General features: G+C 54.3%; 1 protein-coding gene across 1 annotated transcript in view; it reads left to right on the forward strand.

Annotated features, from left to right (window-relative positions):
* The window catches only part of ANGPT4 (angiopoietin 4), a 35,271-nt gene extending 18,952 nt beyond the window's left edge, over nucleotides 1-16,319 (forward strand). The window contains exons 2-9 of the mRNA XM_028118900.1: nucleotides 1,997-2,152; nucleotides 3,601-3,722; nucleotides 6,588-6,820; nucleotides 8,945-9,060; nucleotides 10,999-11,100; nucleotides 12,597-12,763; nucleotides 15,543-15,673; nucleotides 16,159-16,319. Of these exons, the coding sequence (XP_027974701.1) occupies nucleotides 1,997-2,152; nucleotides 3,601-3,722; nucleotides 6,588-6,820; nucleotides 8,945-9,060; nucleotides 10,999-11,100; nucleotides 12,597-12,763; nucleotides 15,543-15,673; nucleotides 16,159-16,319 (1,188 nt within the window). The remainder of the gene's footprint in view (nucleotides 1-1,996; nucleotides 2,153-3,600; nucleotides 3,723-6,587; nucleotides 6,821-8,944; nucleotides 9,061-10,998; nucleotides 11,101-12,596; nucleotides 12,764-15,542; nucleotides 15,674-16,158) is intronic.
* Nucleotides 16,320-18,901: the final 2,582 nt, after the last annotated feature.

The raw sequence follows: 18,901 nt of genomic DNA on the forward strand, positions 1-18,901 counted from the left end.
AAGAAGTTTTGCTGTTGAGGGATCAGGGAAATTGCAGACACAGCTGGAGGGACTGTGGGCTCAAGAATTTGTTTTTAGATGGGAGCAGCTGGAGCATGTTTGTGCGTTACAGGGGACAGCGGTGGAGGGGGCTGATGGTGCAAGGGAGGAAGGAAGAGACCCCCATGACAAAGACTTGAGAAGCTCCAATGGGCCTGTCTCCCTGGTCCTCAGTCCGTTTTGTGACTGCCACCCCAGGAGTTCTCACACTTGAGCGAGCATCAGATTCACCTGGATGGCTGGGCGCCACCCCAGAATTTCTGATTCAGTAGGTCTGGGGTGGGACTTAGAAATCTGCATTTTTAACAAGCTCCCCAGTGATGCTGCTGCAGGGTACACACTTCGAGAACCACTGCTGTAGTCAATACTGGCACCACCCACGTGGGCCCCCTCCGGGATCTGATGTTGCACTACATGGGCACGCACTCCTTGAAAAGCAGGGGTGGGAAGAAGGGATGGGAGCTGACTCTTAAGACAGAAGAGGGGAGGGGTGCCCAGGTGGCACAATCCATTAAACTCTGACTGTTGGTTTCGGCTCAGATCATGATCTCAGGGTCCTGAGATGAAGCCCTCACCTCGAGCCCCATGTCAGGCTCCACACAGAGTCCGCTTGAGATTCTCTCTCCCTCTGCCTCCGCCCCACCAGCTTGTGCTCTCTCTCTCTCCAAAATAAATAAATCTTAAAAAAAAAAAAAAAAAAAGATGGCAAAAGGGAGAAGAGACCAAGGAGGAAACAGCCAGAGCCTGGCCCCCCAGCCAAGGTCACCACCTCTCCCTGGGGAGCGCCAGTCTTCCCAGGGACCCTGGGAGCTGCCCTGTCTGTCCGACCTCCTGGAAGACTGAGCAAGAGGGCAACGGAAGGAGCCAGAGCCAGGGGGTAGGGGTAATGGCCGGAGGCCAGCATGTGCACAGAATGGAGAGGGAGCGGGGGAGGGGCACCGGCTCTCTGCCTGCAGGCACTGAGCCCTGAGAACACACTGTTCACCTTTGCAGCTTGATCTTGGTCTCATGCCAGACCAGCTTCAACTGCTCTTGGGAAAGAGCAACCCTGTCAAAGATATGAATGTTAGCTCGTGGGATCCCAGAACATCTGAGCTGAGAGAACCCTTGGAGACTGTCCTGTTCAGCCCACTTGGCGGATGGAGGGGAATGGAAAATAGAAAGTCCAGCTGGGTGGATAGACCTGCAAACTCTTGTAATGGGCATGACACTGGGGGCTATTCTCCGACCCTCGCTGCTCCCCCCTTTTCCATCAATTCATTGAACACATATGTATTGAGTACCCACTGGGCACTAAGCATTGTGCTAGATACAGAGATAAAGGGGTAAGACTCAGTCTCTGTCTTCATGGAATTGAGGTGCTAATGGTAAAACGGACAATAGACAGATAAATATGTAAAACAAAGTTAGGGAGTGATAAGTGGTAGGAAGAGACCTGAAATGACGTGAGGGAGTGAGCCATGTAGATGGGGGTGGGGAGGAGGGAGTTTCCAGGCAGAGGGAACAGCATGTGCAAAGGCCCTGAGGTAGGTGTATGCTTGCTGTGTTGGAGGGATGTCACAGAGGCCAGTGCTTCTGGAGCAGAGTGTGGGAGAGGACTGGGAGAAGAAATCAGAGTGGGAACAGAAGGCCAGGTCATGGAGGAAAGACTTTGGTTTTTCCTCTAAGGTAGGAATTCTGGGAGGGTTTCTTTCTAGCAGAGGACAAATTCGATTTAACTTAGGTTTAACAAGATCCCTCTGGCTGTTGAGTGGAGGATGGATTGTGCATGGGACAAGGATGGAGGCAGAGAAGCCAGGGAGGAAGCTACTGGAATAGTCCAGGTGAGAGGTAATGGTGGCCTGGCCTGGCAGGGAGGCCTGTGCTCGTTGCTCTATGTCCTTCATGAAGACACAGGAAGGGACAGGAGCCTTCCTCCAGCCCCTACCCGTGACCCCAGCCCACGGTCTCCCCACAGCTAGAAAGGTACATCCAGATGAACTTGAGATCAGAGCTGGCACAGGTCCAACAGCACATGGTCCAGAACCAGACGGCCACCATGCTGGAGCTAGGCACCAGCCTCTTGAACCAGACCACTGCCCAGACCCGCAAGCTGACTGACGTGGAGGCTCAGGTATGGAGGCCAAGCAGGTGGCACTGGCAGGGAGGGAAAGGGGAAGGGCTGTGGCCAGCCTTGACCTCTGTTCCTGGGTAAAGTCTGGGCCTGTAGCACCCTGGGGCCCTTCCCTGATGACCCTGTCACAGAACACTCTGACCACCAGGCCATGCCCCTGGGGGTGGGCCCGGGGCCTGGTTCTCCTGTCTCTGTGACTCCAGTGACTCTGGATCTGTGCTGGGCACTGGGATGAGAAGGGGGAGCAGTGCTCAGGAGGTTCCGAGGGCTCTAGGGAAAGATGGATCATACAGAAATCCTTCAACCTCACGGGGCCAGCAATTCTGAGACAGGGGCAACAGAAGGGGGGGGGGAGGGAATGGATGGATAAACAGGAGGGTGAGTAAATGAATGGACGAGAAGATTGAACGACAAATAGGCACATGTCTGTTGAAACCCTACGATGTGCCAGGCACCGCAGGAGGTTCCTGGTTCTAGTTCAGAGCAGTAAATGAAACACACATGCACCCCCCATGCTTGTGCATCTTCCTTTCTAATGACCGCCAGGAGAGCGAACAGGATAAATAACCTGCACATGTGAGAGGGTGAGGGTCTCAGGAGAAAAAGGCACAGACAGGAGGGAGGGAGTGTGTGCTAGGAGCGGTGAAGGGATGGCTTGCAAGTTTGGACAGGGAGGCCAGGAGCGCACTGCGGAGAAGGTAGGGTCCGAGCCAGGCTCACCAGGAGGGCCTTCCGGAACAAGGAGAACAGCATGGGCAAAGGCCCAGCAGCGGGACGGCGCTGGCAAGCTCCAGGAACATCCAGGAGGTCGGTGTAGCCAGAGAGAGAGCAGGGGGCGAGGGGTGAGCAAGGGATCCCAGAGACAATGTGGGCAGAGGACATCACAGGGCGCTGCACGCCATGGTGAGGATGGCGACTTTTCCAGTGCGTGCGGTGGGAGCCACAGGAAGATTCTGAGCAGATGGGCCACAGTTTAAAAGGCTGCCTTGGACTGCTCAGCAGAGGAAGGAGTGTCGGGAACAAGGGTGGGGACAGGGAGCCCTGTGAGGAGGGTGGCACAGGACACAGGGCAAGAGATGACAGAGGCCAAGAGTGGGGGCCATGGAGTAGGGGAGGGTGGTCAGGTGCCCATTTCGAAGCTGGATCTGACAGGACCTGCTGGTAGATTGGATTGGGGCGGGAGGGGGTGGTCAAGGGGGACTCCTCCTGGGGCCTGAGCAACAGGAGAAATGGAACTGCTGTCAAGAAGCACATCATAAACTCAGCTAGGGCCTGTGAGTGGGTGTGTAAAGGCATGAATGGACGACTATAGGAACTAATTGCTGGGAGGAGGGAAATAGGTCAGCACGCTGCTGGAATGGCAGAGCCTCTGGACAGGTGGGCGGCTGCTGAGCGGGGCTCCTGCAGGGTCTGCGTCGCCCCCTTCCCCTTCCTGTTTGCTGGGACAGGTCCTGAACCAGACATCCCGAATGGAGATCCAGCTGCTGGAGACCTCTCTGTCCACCAACAAGCTGGAGAAACAGCTACTACTGCAGGGCCATGAGCTCCACAGGCTGCAGGGCCGCAACAGGTGGGCACTGGCACCCTGGCACTGGGCCAGGGCTGGGAGTGAGGGCCAGCCTGGGACCCAAGGCAGGTGGGACCCGGGGGGGTGGGGCAGCAGAGCCAGGGTTGGGCTGGGGCTGGGGCCAGGGTCAGAAACTAGACTTGGGGCTGGTACCTGGGATGGGGCCTGGGGCCGGAGCTGCGGGGGAACCATTTGGGGGGCTCAGGTGCAGCCAGAGCTGGCGTAAGGACTGAAATCAGGGCTTGGTCCCAGACTCAAGCTGGGAGCGAAGCTGGGCCCTGGGGTGGGGCTGGGGGCCAGACAGGCACCCCTGGGTGGAGACAGGAGACAGATATTTCCCCGGGGGCTCAGGACACCCCAATTCTTTCTCGGTTCTTTCTTTTTCCTTTCCTTCTTCTTTCCTTCCTTTCTTTCTTTTCTTTTCCTTCTTTTTTTTTTTTTTTTGATTTTATTTATTTGACAGAGAGACACACAGCGAGAGAGGGAACACAAGCAGGGGGAGTGGGAGAGGGAGAAGCAGTCTTCCCGCAGAGCAGGGAGCCCGATGCGGGGCTCGATCCCAGGACCCCGGGATCATGACCTGAGCCAAAGACAGACGCTTAACGACTGAGCCACCCAGGCGCCCCCGCTTTGTTTCTTTATTTTATAAATGTTTAACAGCTTTATTGAGCTACAGTTTATATGCTGTACAATTCACCCTATAAATTTTTGTTTGATTTACTTATTTGTAAATAAGTAAATCTGATCTTATCCATTGATTCCCCTTCCCAGAAGCAACCACACTGCCAGCTTCTCGTCTTCACCGGCAGAGAGTCGAGCCATTTGTAAGCAAATACACTTGAGGGAAACACCCTGCAAATTACAAAGAATAAAAAAGTCATGGGGTACAGATAAGGTAGAGAAATGGACATCTGAGGCTGATTTCATCTTGGTTTCGAGCTGAGTGGAGAAAAACTGTCAAGGTCAGGATGCTGGAGGAGGCAACACCCACCCACCGAAGCGGCCACGGGCCCGTGTACAGGGGGAGATGTTATTGTTGCTCAAATGCTGAGTCAAGATAAGGCCATCAGGCCCGTCCAGCTCCCTCTGATCTGCGTGTAGCTAATGATAGTTTGTCCACCTTCTAATTCTTATGCTCCCACCCGAGGCGGGGGAGGGCAGGCACTGGGACTGTCTGAATTGGCACCAGGTGCCTAGGAGTCAGTGAAGATGGAGGATGTCATCAACAAGCGCTTGGCCCATGGAGATCGCTAAAATTCTAGAATGCGAGTGTGCCCCAATATTTTCTCTTCCTGCAGCAGAACTCGGGGCTCAGAGGAAATTCCTTCTGCCCTGACTAGACTCATTGTTCTAGTCTGGAGAATGGGTTGGCATAACCTCATAGATAGGAGACTGTCTCCCTCCTACTCTATCCCTCAGCCACCCACCCACCCACAGCAGAGGTAAGCCCTCTTCCTAGTGTCTTGGCCGCTTCCATTCATTCAACCAACAATTGTTTTTTGAGCTCTTACCACAGGTCAGACACTGTTCTAGAAACTGGGGTGACAGAAGTGAACACATAGATAAAAATCCCTATCCCACAGCATACATTCTATAAGCTGACATTTGAGGTTTTCCTATGAATCTGTAAACAAATATGTGTGCATAGTCTTTTTGTTGCCCTTCTTGAACCCAAATGGAGCTTACGGCTCTTCTGCACCTCTTTTTTCCAAGAAACTGTTCTATAATTGCATGACACACTTGCCCATTCTTTTCTCTAACTGCATCATGTTCCACCCTCAGGCTGTGCCCACACTTATATCCCCAGTCCCCAATTAATGTGTATTAAGGTTGTTTCCTGTCTTTTACTCCTGTTCAACGAGAAGCCCCTAATAATGTCCCCATCCCCCATTGCACACACACGGGAGCAAACCAGGATAAAATGCCACAAGTGTAAGGGTTGAGTTTTAGAACTTTCCGCTTTTTCGAAAACTTTTTTTAAAAAACTCATGACAAATATGCTCCATGTTTATTATATCACCAGACAACAAGGACCTATAAAACGAAAGGGAAAGTGGGTTCCCTCCAGCCGCCTCCATCTTCCTCCCTCCCCATCGCCCTCCTCCTCCGGAACCGGCTCCGTAGGGGGAACAGCACTTAGCCAGTTGTCTTTCACTTTCTCTACTGAGCGCAGGCACCGCCGTGTCCTTCCACGTGTCTTTCCGTGCCTTTTCCTAGCAGTTCACCGGCTTCCCTCTCCATTCCCATTAATACCTTTCTTCTTTCTCTTGTTCTGTCTTCCCACACGTGGGACCGGACTAGAGGCACCGATGTGCGGGCGCAGTTCACTCCACGTCCTGGGCGTCTTGCCAATTGCGTGCAGATGCGCTCTGCCTCCTTCCTCTTGCGGCTCCAGAACATTTCCAGGGACACGGAAAGAAAACAGCCTCGGCCAGCTCCGGCTGTTGGACATTTAGGCTGTTTCCTTTCTCTCTAGCAGAACCAATCCCCCCAGGGGCACTCTCACGCCGGCTCCCGGGAGGTTATCTCCGGAGAGCCGCCTGCTAGGTCAAAGGGCAGGCATACTGGGAATTTGGTAACCACGACCTGGTTGCTGACATGTCCTCCCACCCGCACCTCCTTCTTCTATGGACCCCAATCCATCTTCTTCCAGGGCGGGGTCTCTCTTTCCTCCCCTCCTCACTCTCTGCCATCGGTGGGCACAGCTGTGTAACCCAGGGCAGGACGCTCGACCTCTCTGGGCCTCGGTGCGGATCTGGTCCGCGGAGTGCCCCCCTCCCCCCCGCTCGGGGGCCCCAGGGGCAAGCGCGCGAGTGTGGCTGCGTGGTGGGGACCGCCGGCTGACGCGCGTGCGCCCCCGCCCCGCAGCGCGCTGGAGACACGGGTGCAGGCCCTGGAGACGCAGCAGCAGGCGGAGCTGGCTTCTCTCCGCGGCGAGAAGGAGCGGCTGCGGCGTCTGCTGGGCCGCCAGAGCGGCGCCCTCGCCGGTCTAGAGCGCAGCCTGCGCGCCGCCAGCGGCAACTCCAGTCTCGTGCAGCGGGAGCAGCGCCGGCTGCTGGAGTCGGTGCAGCGCCTCGTGCGCGTCGTGGCCCAGGGCCCCGGTGAGCGAGCGGTGCGCCCGGCGCGGTGCGCGAGCAGGGCAGGAGAGGGGAGGGAGATCCTGCTTACCCCCTCGCGGCTCGCGGCTCGCGGCTCGCTGGGGTGGGGGGTGGGGGGGCGGAAGCCACTGCGGGCGGCGGGTGGGGGGGAGGCCCGCACCCTCTCCCAGCCCCTGTGAAACAGAAATAACAGCAAACAATAATGGTGAGGAGGAGAGTCCCAGAAGGAACCAATCCAGACTCTTACGCCCTGACCTTGGGCAGGTCCCTGTCCCTCTCTTGGCCTCAGTTTCCCCATCTGTTTAACGGAAGGGAAGCTAATAAGAAGGTTTATTTGCCAGCCCGGACTGCCAGGTTTGGGTTCCAGGATCCACCCTCCATCCTCACTTGCTCAGACTTGCCCCCACCCCTCCCCCCGGCCTCAGTTTCCCTATCTATAGAATGGAGAGGTTGGACTCACTGTTCCCCAAGGACTTCTGTCACCCTGTCGCCCTTGTCCCTAAGCCCAGGAGGGCCAAACAGGAGTGAGGAGACATCTCTGGCCCTAGCTTCTAAGAAGGGAGAACAATGCCTGGGTTCCCCCCACCCCAGCTCTCACTGACTCCTTCTGATGGGGTCACTTGGGGTGGCCAAGGCATTGCTGGTTTCGGCTTCAATCACGCAGTCAGCAAAACCCTTATTGAGCACCCACTGTGTGCCAGGCCCAGTGCCGGGTGCTGGAGATGCTGCCGTGAACAGCGTAGTCTTGCAAAAATACCCATCTGCCCATCTCTGGGTCTCTAAGGGAAGAAGGAAGAAATGCATATTGTTGAGTACCTACTCTGTGCCACTATGTGCCAACAGTGTTCTTGAAATTACCAGGCCACTGAAGGCCTAAAAGGCTGTGCTGAGGAGAGAGAATATGAACCTGAGGATAATCAGGAGCCACACGAGGGTTTTGCACCCAGTGGGACTATGTTTTAGGAAACTCAGTTGGAACCAGGCAGTGGAGAATGGCTGGGTGAGAGAAAGACCTCAGAAGGGGTTTCTACCCCTGCTGGATCGCCATAGCAGGAGGCTGGGAAGCTTTAAGGCACAAGGAATCAAGCAATAGTGATGGGTTCCAGGCACTATGGTGCCAAAGGATGGCACCAGGGCTCTGTCTAAATCGGGCAGGCCCTGCTGGGTTTGAGGGATTTGAGGCCCCAAGGAAGCCACAGGCAGGAGAAGTGGATACCTTCCAAACCGTGAGATATGGAGTGACCCGAACCCATCACAGGCTTGTGCGTAGCCCTGGCAGGGAAGCCGCCTAAATGAGTCCCATGTGTGGGTGTATTGTAGCTCAGCCTCAGATGCAGGCCCAGGCCAAAGGCCTCTCCCCACAGGCTCACCGCTAGCCCAGTCTCCAACTGTGACCCAATGTCTGTTCGCTCGTCTGGGAAGGGCACCTCGCCTCAGGCACCCTTTGCCCCAAACGCCCTGTCCCCCTGCCCCACTGTCAGCAGAGAAGGGCACTGTGGAGTTGTGCCTCCAGCCCAAGGCTCTAGGGACTCCTTCGTATGACCTGGAGAGCAGGAAGGCTCTGCCTGTGCCCTCAGCTGTGTGCCCTTGAGCCAGTTACCTTACTCTTGGGCTGTAGTTTCCTGATCTAGGAAAGGGGGAAGGACCTCCTTGGAGTTCAGACTCCAATTACCTCTCCTGGAGGACTCTAGCAGCCTCGCCCGTGGCCTCCCTGCTTTGAGTCTCATCCCCTCCAGTCCCTGTTCCACACTCTGGCCAGAGCGCTCTTCCTTGGCACAGCCCGGGCTCCTCATCCTGGCCTGCAGGGCTGACCTGGCCCCCTGCTGAAACTCAGCCTCATCTCTCCTTCCTTGGTGACCCTGCCTGTGCCAGCCTTGTCCTACTCTAGTCAAGGTCATCAGACAGCTGCAGCTCTGGCCTCATTTCTGCTTTCGTGGGTGGCGGGTCATTTCCCTCCCTGGCCTCCACCACTACTTCCTCTCACTGCACAGTCCTCTGCACAGGTCTGATACCTCTCCCTGTCCCCAGCACCTCCCAACCCAGAAGCTGGCAGGAAGTAGTACTCACCTGGCCCCTTCCCTCTCTCCTTAGCTTACCTCCGATTGCTTTTGCCTTGTCCCATTGCAGCCTCTGTGAGAGCAGCTGAGCACGTGTTCCAGGACTGTGCAGAGATCCAGCGCTTCGGGGCCAATGCCAGTGGCATCTACACCATCCATGTGGCCAATATGACGGAACCCAGGAAGGTTAGGGGACCGCCTGGGGGCGGAGGCTATCCAAGGGTGTTGAGCCAAGGCAGGCCACCTCCCATCAGCTTCAGGCCTTGTCCAACATCTGAGATACCCCAGAGAAGGTGGGATGACCCTACTGTCTGCAGCCCCCCTCCAGTGAGAGGTCAGAATGTGGGGGTAAAGCAGAAGTCCCCAGAGCTGGAAATGCATCCTTCTCCTGCATCTTCTCCAGAGCTGTTTTCAGTTGGAAGGGCAGAAAATAGTCCTGCGTTGCTTAAGATAATGCTAGCTGATTCAGCCCATCAACCCGGAATACTCAGGGGCTTAACGCAAAGAAATTTCTTTCTAATTTACATATAGTCCAGTCAAATGCAGGTGTGGGGTCTCTGCTCCACGTGGGAAATTAGGGACCAGGGCTGATAGAGAACCCACCATCTTCAGTGAGTGTTTCCAAGGTTGCCCTAGGCTTTGAGGTCCAGTTATCAGATGGATGGAGGAGGGGTCAAGGGAAAGGGTGGCTATCAGGAGGGAGGGCTTGGGGGCCAGGCCCAGCAGTGAAAGAGTATGGAGAACAACTAGCCAGTCTTCACACTTCCAGATTCCCTGTTCGATTTCCTTTGAATTCCTATGAATATACCTATCAGTTTGTCTCCAGACTATCTTTAACACTTCATACACACGCCTGCTCAACTCCTCTTTTGACACAGAGTTTGGGCCCTCGATTTCTACCTAGAATTTCACCTTTTTGTTATATTTATTTTTATAATGATCTGAATAAAAGCAAGTGTTAAAAGGACACGACTTTTTAAGTAAATATTCTACATGAAATTAAGTCAATTCAGCTATGGTAGAATCCTGGGAGGCCAGAGTTCTGGGCTCACACCTTAGCTTTACTTCAGTCTCACTTGCCTTGAGCAAGTCCCTTCTCCTCTCTGGGCCTCAGTTTCCCTTCCTGCACCCTCTGCCACTTTCACAGCAAATGTCCCTGTCTTCTCTCCCTGAGCTGGCCTTTACCTTCTCAGAGCTGCTTCCTCCACTGGAGGTGCCATTCCCCTTGTTGGTCTGTCAGGCACATGCCAAGGCCCTGTTCTCATGCTACCTCCTCTGGGAAGCCTGCCAGGGTTGCCCAGTGACTCCTTCTTAGGAGCTCTCCTTGTAGCAACCCAAATGTTCATAATCAATAATCTGCCCGCTCTATCATAGCCTCCTCCAGACCAAGCCAGCCCTACGGGTTGCTTTATCTCTGATTTGTCTCTGTCATCTAGTATGGGACCAGGGACCAAGTGTGTCCACACTGAACACTGAACATGTACTGAACTGGCTGGAAAAATAATATGTGAACAAAGATTAGGCTGAAAGAAGAGATTATGATGGATGGTGAGCACTTTGAGAGAAAGACTCTTTCTGTCTTATCCATATTGGCATCCCCCATGCCTTGAATGGAGCTTGGTATATAGCAGGTGCTCAGAAAACATTTGTCTGCCAAACGTAATAACAATTCCCGAGTCTACGCTGTATGCCAAGCGTGTTACGCCTCTTGGCATTTAATCCTTACAACAACCTCACAATAACAGCAAGGGAAAAGCCTCCACTTACTGAGTTCCCAGTATGCCCAGCCTCTGTTCTTTACATGGCTCAGCTTACACAGTTCTCACATCAAGCCAACTTGCAGATGAGAAACTGAGGCACAAAGTGGTTAAGGTTTTAACACTTGCATTTTATGAGTGAGGAAAGGAAGGCTCTGAGGGGGTATCACTTCCCACGACTTTAGAAAAATGATGACAATAGCTGGGAAATGTGAACCTGGGTATTTCTGATGCCCTCTACCTCCAGGCTCACTTGTTGCTCTGTGAGAATGTAAGCCAAATCAAAATTGGGCCAGCCCTGACCTGCTTCCGCCAGCTTCCGGGGGCCTCCAATTCCCTCCCCCCACCACCACCCAACTCCTTCCAGGTGTTCTGTGACATGGAGGCCAATGGAGGCGGATGGACTCTCATCCAGCGCCGTGAGAATGGCAGTGTGAATTTCCAGCGGAACTGGAGAGATTACAAACAGGTAACACTGTTGCCCTGGGAACGGGCTTTTCCGCCCTGAAACCTGGCGCAGGTGGATTGCCCTCAACCCTTCCCAGAAAAAAAAAAAAAATCAACCCACCTAAAACCAACCACCTTCAAACAGATTTTCCCAGTGCACATTCACTGTCAGGGACTCCATCATCAGAAATTGAACCTTCTTTTTTGCAAGTTCTGACATATATCCTAAGAATAAAAGTTTAACCTTATTTTTTTATTTGTGGAAAGATTATATATGCATATTGCTTAACAATTTTTTTAAGAATACAAAAAAAAAAAAAGGAACAGAAAGAAAGTAATCTCCCCTGCCCACCCCTGGCTGCATTGCTTAAATGAATGTCCTTGTCTTTGCACACAATAATATAATCACATTTGCAGGAGAGATTCTTTAACATGGAATTGCTGGCTCAAAGACCCCACACATTTTACAAGATGAGACATGGTGCCAGATTGTCTTCCAATTTCTTAATTAAATTTTGAATAAAGGATTTTTGGCAAGCTGACTTAAAAGCTCTTAAAGTTTCCACGAGCAAAAGAAATAGAAAAGGATACACGGAAATGCAACAATATCATTAGTTGTGTCCGCTTACTGTTCATTTGATAAATACTTAAAAATAAATACCAAATTAAGATAGGAGTGTTCTTGAGCCAGTTGGGTTTTAAACAATTATTGAAACGGCAAAAAGAAATAGGATATTCAGACGCAGAAATACACAAGGACACTGAATATTAATCATTAGGCTGATCAGCAGCTCCACGTGGCTAAATGGGGAGTGGGGCTTAGGTGTGCCCCTGTCCTTGGTGCTGAATTGTTGCTCTGACCCAGGGCACTGGTTTCTCCTCACCCTGGGACACTGGTGACACCTAACGTGCTTAGCTTTGCATTTCTATGTTGCTGAAATCTCGCAGCAGCTGCCATGTCACTGACTAAGGTTTGCTCTACAGTTCATGCAGTTTATTAAAATCTTTAATTTTTTATTGAGGTTCGACAGGCATGCCGATAAGTGCACAGATCTCAGGCGTAAGATACTCAGTGGATTTTTACATACGCATTCACCCACATGACCACCATTCAAAGCTAGGTATATCTACAACGCTGCCGGCACCACAGAAGCCCCCCGTGCCCCCCCATGCCCCCCTGTGCCTCCGTGTGTCCCGGTCAATACTCCTCCCAAAGGGAGTTCCTATTCTGACTTCTATCACCACAGATTCATTTTGCTCGTTCTTAAACTCCATGGAAATGTGATTTCAATTATTTTCAACAGAATTTTACATTTACAAAAATCTTAGTCTTTTTGCTCTAGGAGGTGGAGAACTCCCATCCCTAGGCCTGCCCACTCTGTACTTTGTGGACTTGATCATTAGGCAACGTGGTTTTGGATTAAGTGGCCCTGGAGCCTGGCCCAGCCCAGCTCTTCAGCCAGGGGGGCAGCCTCCCATCGCAGCATAAAACCCACCCCTACCCTTCACTCTCCACAGGGCTTCGGCGACCTGGCAGGGGAGCACTGGCTGGGCAATGAGGTGGTGCACCAGCTCACCAGCAGGGCAGCCTACTCTCTGCGCGTGGAGCTGCAAGACTGGGAGGGCAATGAGGCCTATGCCCAGTATGAGCATTTCCAGCTGGGCAGTGAGGGGCAGCTGTACAGGTGGGCTCGGGGCCCAGGCTGGTGGGCGGGCCAGGGTCCCGGGCTAGTGGCGGTAGAGTCTGTACCAGGGGTCAGTCCCTGGGCGTCTCCTGTTGCTACCATCTGTCCCCCATTTGGGCACACGTCACGGGATCTGGAGGCGGCTGGTTAACACTCAGCACGTCCTAGCCGCTGGGTGGGGTGGAGAGCATGTCGCTGACGTTGCCGGCCCAGGAGCAGGAAAGGGCCTTCTAAGGTCAGTCACCCTGAGTCAGCCATATTACTGAGGCCCAGAGCAGGGAGTCCGGGCTGTCCCGTGCTGTGGGGTGAGGTGGAAATGTCCCTGGGCAGGGAATCGGGACCTGAGCTAATTCTGGCTCTGTTCCAGCTTGCTTTGTGAACTTGGGCAAGTCAAGGTTCTGGCTTCTTTGTACCTCTGCTTCTTTAATGGCAGGATGGGCTTAAATAGGAGTATAATGTAAAATCATCAAGGTCTCCCACACCTCCCTTGGCTTGGTTCTTGGCTCTGTTTAGGAAAAGAAAAGAGCATTTATTGAGCACCTACTATGTTCCCGGCATATTACTCCATTTAATCCTCCTACAACACTCTGAGGTAAGCACTGCTGTACCTGCTTTAGGGATGTGAAAGCAGGCACAGAGCTTAAGTCCGCTGCCCAAAGTTACAAGTTAGATAGAGCTTGGACTTGAACTCAGATCTCTCTGCTACCAAAACTCAGGGTGTTTCCACTACATGATGTTGCCTTTCTGAAAAACTCAAGGTTCTCCAAGAGAAGACTAGGTCCTGGCTATCTTTGAACAGGATAGAACTAAAATCATAGACTCATACTCACAGGTCTGCAAAGGACCTCACCTGTCATCTGGGTCTTCCCATGATGCTAGAATCTCCTCCACAGCCATAGTCATCATTCAGCCAGGCTGGAATGCCTCCACTGACAGGAAGGTCACTTCCTCCAAAGGAATCACTGGTGGCCTCTCTGTCCTCCTATACTTTATGTCTAATTCCATCTTGGGGAGCTTTTCAATGAGTGCCCCACCCCTCTCTCTTCTTATTAAATGCCCCTGGATCGTCCAGCTAAGTTGTCCTGACATCCTCCTTATGCGACCCACCCCAATCTGATAATAGTCCTCCTTAAACTGCAAGCTTCAGAGCTGAATGAACCATGCCCTGGGTCTGGGCTAGGCAGGGCTAAGCTGCATGCCCTCTTTACTCCTCAAGCTGACCAGTGAGTCACCACAACACCCTGCTGACTCCTATTTAAGCCACCAAAGCCAAGGCTTAAGTCCTGACTCCATCCTTATCTCCCTGAGCAACCCTGAAGAAGTGCCTCCACCTTCTCATCTGTAAAATGGGTGCCCTAGGTGTACCTACCTTATTCAACGTGTTATGAAGCTCAAATGAGATACCGCACATAGAGCATTAACAGAGATGGGCTCCTTTGAAGGGGCGTTGTGACACCAGTCACGCAAGCCCCAGGCTACACATTTAAGGGCACAGTTAGGGCTTCACAGGTAGGGCACAGACATGCAGAGCCCATGGTGGGAGGCGCAGGGACTGAGCCAGGTCACATGCCCAGGGCCCACATTCCCTCTTGATCCTACCAGCAGCACCTCCCAGGCCCTCCCTGGGGGAACCAGAGCTGCCCAGAGCAGCCCTGGCTGCATCTAGTGTCCATTTTTCTCCACCCATAGGACTTCTTAATTTTTCCCAAACCAGGTCCCCACCTCAGTTGCCAGGGCTACAAGCAACCAACACCCTCTCCCGTCAGGCTGAGCAAGAGCCTATGGCGGCCGTGCGTCCAGGGCAGGAACGCAGGGACAATGGCTAACAAGCGCTAAATGTGCTGAGCACTTACCGTGTGCCTGTACCGCTCTGTGCTCCTCACACCCCGAGGACCTCGGATCACAATAACGAACGGGGTCGTCACGGGTAACATTACTATCACTACCATTTTAACAGAAGGAGAAACTGCAGCTGGCAGGTGAAGCAGTCTGCCCACGGTCATGCCGCTGGCGAGTGGCAGGGCTGGGATGTGAATCCAGGCATTCTATTCCCAGAGCTCATGGTCGTAATCGCCACACAGCCTTGGCCATGCCCACCAGGGTCTCACAGCCTGGCAGAGAAATAGAAACCCTCCCCACTGGCTGCAGATGTGCAAGTCACAGGGCTGGGGGGTGCCCCAGGGCACAGATCCATGTGGGCTGGTGTGGTCAGGAAAGGCTTCCTGGAGGTGGTGGGCTGGGGTTGCAGGGTGGTCAGCTGGGGAGCAAAATGCACACCCTCCCAAGGCAGGCTACCCTGGGCTGGGACCTGGCTCTCGCCATCTTTCATTCTGAGGCCTGGGGCAGCCTCCCTTGGCTCTCGGGATCTCTGTTTCTTCATCTGTAGGATGGAAATAATAGGGTGTTGTGAGGATGCCAGGAGCAGAAGCTAAGCCACAGAATGCCCAGGACACAGTAGGTGTTCAAAAAAATGTTAGCCATCATCCTCATTATTAGTATTATTATTTTGATCCTTCTCAGTCCTGTCCAAGACGCGGGTTCAGTGAGATGAGGGAGGCCTGGCACACGGCGAGTACTCTGCCCCTGGGAGGCAGCAGGCAGGGAGGGCAAGCCAGGGCCAGGGACAACCCAAGCAGCCTAGACTGGGGCTCCCCCTCCCAGAACAACTGGAGGGAACCCCTAGCTTTGGACAAAGCCTCTTGGGGAGGGGGGGCGTTCTTTAACCAGCCCAACCTAACTCGGGACCCGTCTCCCATCACCACCTCCGGGTGGCCTCCAGGCTTTCTCTGAGTGGGTACAGCGGGTCAGCAGGGCGCCAGAGCAGCCTGGTCCTGCAAGGCACCAACTTCAGCACCCGTGACGCAGACAATGACAACTGCCTCTGCAAGTGTGCCCAGATGCTGTCTGGAGGTGGGTGTGGGGGGCTGAAGCCCCGCACCTGGCTGGACACCCCCGTTACCTCCCCACCCAGGTCCCGTGCATTTGGCCAGGTGCTGTCGGGAAGAGGGTACAGGTCAGGGTCTCACCCACCTGCATGCTGGCCTGGCTGTTCCCCCCCCACCACCCAACCCTTTCCCCACTAAGTTCTTAAGGTTCCCTCAGTGTCTCCCCTCATCCTAACACAGGCACCACCGATCTTTCTCTGAGACTGGGCTAGGGGAAAACAGCTGGGGGGGGGGCCATCGAGGTGCCACCCTCCAGAGGCTGCAGGCTGAGCAGAGGGTCTGGGGGTCCCCCTGCCGCCCGCATGCCCATTCCACTCGGCCCCATCTCCCCCTGCGAGCTGGCCTCCTGGAGGAGGCAGCAGCTCCGGTTAGTCCCCAGGGGTGGGGGGCTGCCCTCAGCCCACTGGCTGGCCCTGCCCCTCCCCAAGCATCTTGCTCTCCCTCCACCAGGGTGGTGGTTTGACGCCTGCGGCCTCTCCAATCTCAACGGCATCTACTACCCGGCTCGCCACCACGTGCGCAAGCTCAACGGCATCCGCTGGCACTACTTCCAGGGCCCCAGCTACTCGCTGCGGGCCACTCGCATGATGCTGCGCCCTGTGGGCATCTGAGAGGCAGCCGCGCCTAGAGGCTGGACCCGGGGGAAGAGTCGGGGCAAGTTGGACCCCAAACACAGGACACAGTGCCAGGGCCTTGTCCTGGATCCCCTGAGGCCACCCTCCTTTCCTGCCCGGGAGTCAGAGGGTCCGCTGCCTCCCTGTTCCCCTCAAGTTGCGAAATGGTGGGTAATGGGGGGATCCTGCCTCTACAGTGTCCCTCTGCCCTCTTCCCTTCTGTCTCCTGCACAGGCCCCCTGACAGCTTGAGGGTCACAACACCCTGAATGAGCTGAGAACAGACTTCATGTAGGTCCTCAAAGAAATACATGACTAACAGTCCACCCCTCCTAGGCCCCAGCATCTGGAGCTCAGACCTGGTCTCTTGGGGGCTCCAGAAGATCTAACAAGGATTTCTTTACCCCCAGTGTGTCCTAGAAGGTGTTCCGGAGAGAATAACTCAGGCTCCCCTCGAAAAGTACCTATGGAGGGAAACACCAGGTTAAATCAATATGAACAGGCATCCATAGCTGCAGGACTTGTCAGAGCCTTTAATGTGGGCATATGCCTTTTGACTGCCTGTGAAGAGGTTAGAGTGGGCAGCTTTCTCCAAGTGTCCTTATTGGAAAACAGGCCTTCTTTATCTCAGAGCATCTCTCGGGGCTGCAGATGCCCTTGGAAAAAGTTGGTCAAGTGTGAAGAGGAGGAGCCCTAGCTTCCCACCCCCATCTGCACTCACCCTTTCTAGCTACAAGAGACACAGTGATGGTCTCAAACAGCCTCTAAAAGCAACTGGAAGAAGCTTTGGGTTAAAGAAGACACATGCCACCCCTGAAGAAGGATCTAGAACTAAGTGTCCGATCTGTGCTGTGGGCTGGGGTCCTGCCAGGCTCCTTCTTGCCCCAGGAAGCCAGATATCTGCCTGGAGGCTACCCTCTCAGCACTCCCTATAGCCCTAAGCCACCTCGGCTCAAGTTCAGGGACTGTTGGGGACTGTTCACTCTGCCTTGGGCAGGATGCCATCTTCAAGTCCAGATCCCTCCAGCCTCCAAGCCAGGACCCTAGCCCTCTCCTCCCACCTGATCCAACAGTGATGCTGCAGTTGGGGGTTTGAGGGAGGTGGGAGTGTGGGGCGGGGCAGGGCCGGCCTTGGCCTGGGTCTGGGACACCAGGGGCTCCCCACGAGCTTCCTTCAGAGGATAGGGTCAGAGAGGGGCCACAGCTGCCCTGCCACCCACCCGGATCACTGTCACCCTCCTCGGGCCTGATGAGGCCAGCACCGTCCTGCCGTCTTCAGCCAACACCCAGACCAGCCGAGACCAACCTGCTCTCCCACTAGGGTAGGCCTCTGTCTTCAGGTTTTTTCCTGGATGAGGCTGGGATGGTGGAAATGGGCCACCTTTTCCCACCTGTCCTTGAGTCCTGCCTCAGCTGGTCCCCTGAGCAAAGCCAGCACAGATTAACACTGATCTCTTTGAAAAAAACAAAGGATGGGGTTGCCAATGGGGGCCTTTCAGGCAGAAGGGGGAAAGAACCAAGGGCAGGGTGCTGCCCAGAAGGCTCACGTGGCCTCACACAGCATTTGCTGGGCAGGCCTTCATTTAGCATCTGCCGAGTGCCCAGCCATGCTGCGGGCAGGGCTCTGGAATTGGACAGACCTGCTCCAGCTCCTGGACTTGAGGCCAGTGGCTCAGCCTCTCAAGGCCTCAGTTGCCTTGTCTGTGAACTAGAAATGATGCTCCCTCCTGGCTGGGCTGTGGCAGGAGGCGATGAAACCGTGTATGTCAGCTTTGTAACAGGGCTCAGCATGAGCAGGTGCCTAATAAAGTTTAGTTCCCAAAGAGGAAAGTGGGGTGAGGAAATTCACCCCTAAGTGCATGCCCCCCTTCTTCTGGACCCAGGTAAGGTGAGCATTTGTTTTTGACTCCGTGGTATTTATGTTTGTACTGCAGAGTTTATCAGCCAGGTGGGCACTGGAGAGGAGATGAAGCCAGAGCTGGGAGCCCCAGGGACAGATTCCTCTGGGTGGGGTGAGGCCCAAATCCGGGTCTGTAGGCATTTTCTAGAAAAGGCCAAGAAGCTGATTTGGGTTACCTCAGATGCCTGTTCTTAAATAGTCATCCTTCCTTCCTACCTTCCTTCCTCCTCGATGCCAGGACTCCTCCAACACAAGGGTTAGAAACCCTATCCTAAGGAATGGATTGACTCACATGCCAGGAAGTCTAGGAGTGGATTCAGGCACGGTTAGATCCCGGGGCTCACATGGTGTCCCTCTTCACCTCTCAGCCCTGCATCCACCATGTTGACTTTACTCTCAATCAGGTTTTCTCCTGACAGGTGGCTCCAGCAGCCCTGGGCTCAGGTCCTCCCAGCTGAGCATCCCTAAGACAGACAGGTCCTCTGTCCCTGCGATCCCAGCAAAGGCATGATTTTCTCCAGCTGGGACTGGTCCTCCTGTTCGCACCTCTGCACTTATCACTGTGTGTCTGATTGACCAGACCTGGGCCACCTGATCACACCTGGAACGGGGGTGGGGTCAGTCCCACCCAAGACACATGGACTGGCTGTTTCTAGGCGCCATTTCCAGACTGGCAATCA

This window comes from Eumetopias jubatus, unplaced genomic scaffold (assembly GCF_037043125.1).
Source record: "Eumetopias jubatus isolate StellerSeaLion01/CBP00866 unplaced genomic scaffold, mEumJub1_p1.0 scaffold_9, whole genome shotgun sequence".
Lineage (NCBI taxonomy): Eukaryota > Metazoa > Chordata > Mammalia > Carnivora > Otariidae > Eumetopias > Eumetopias jubatus.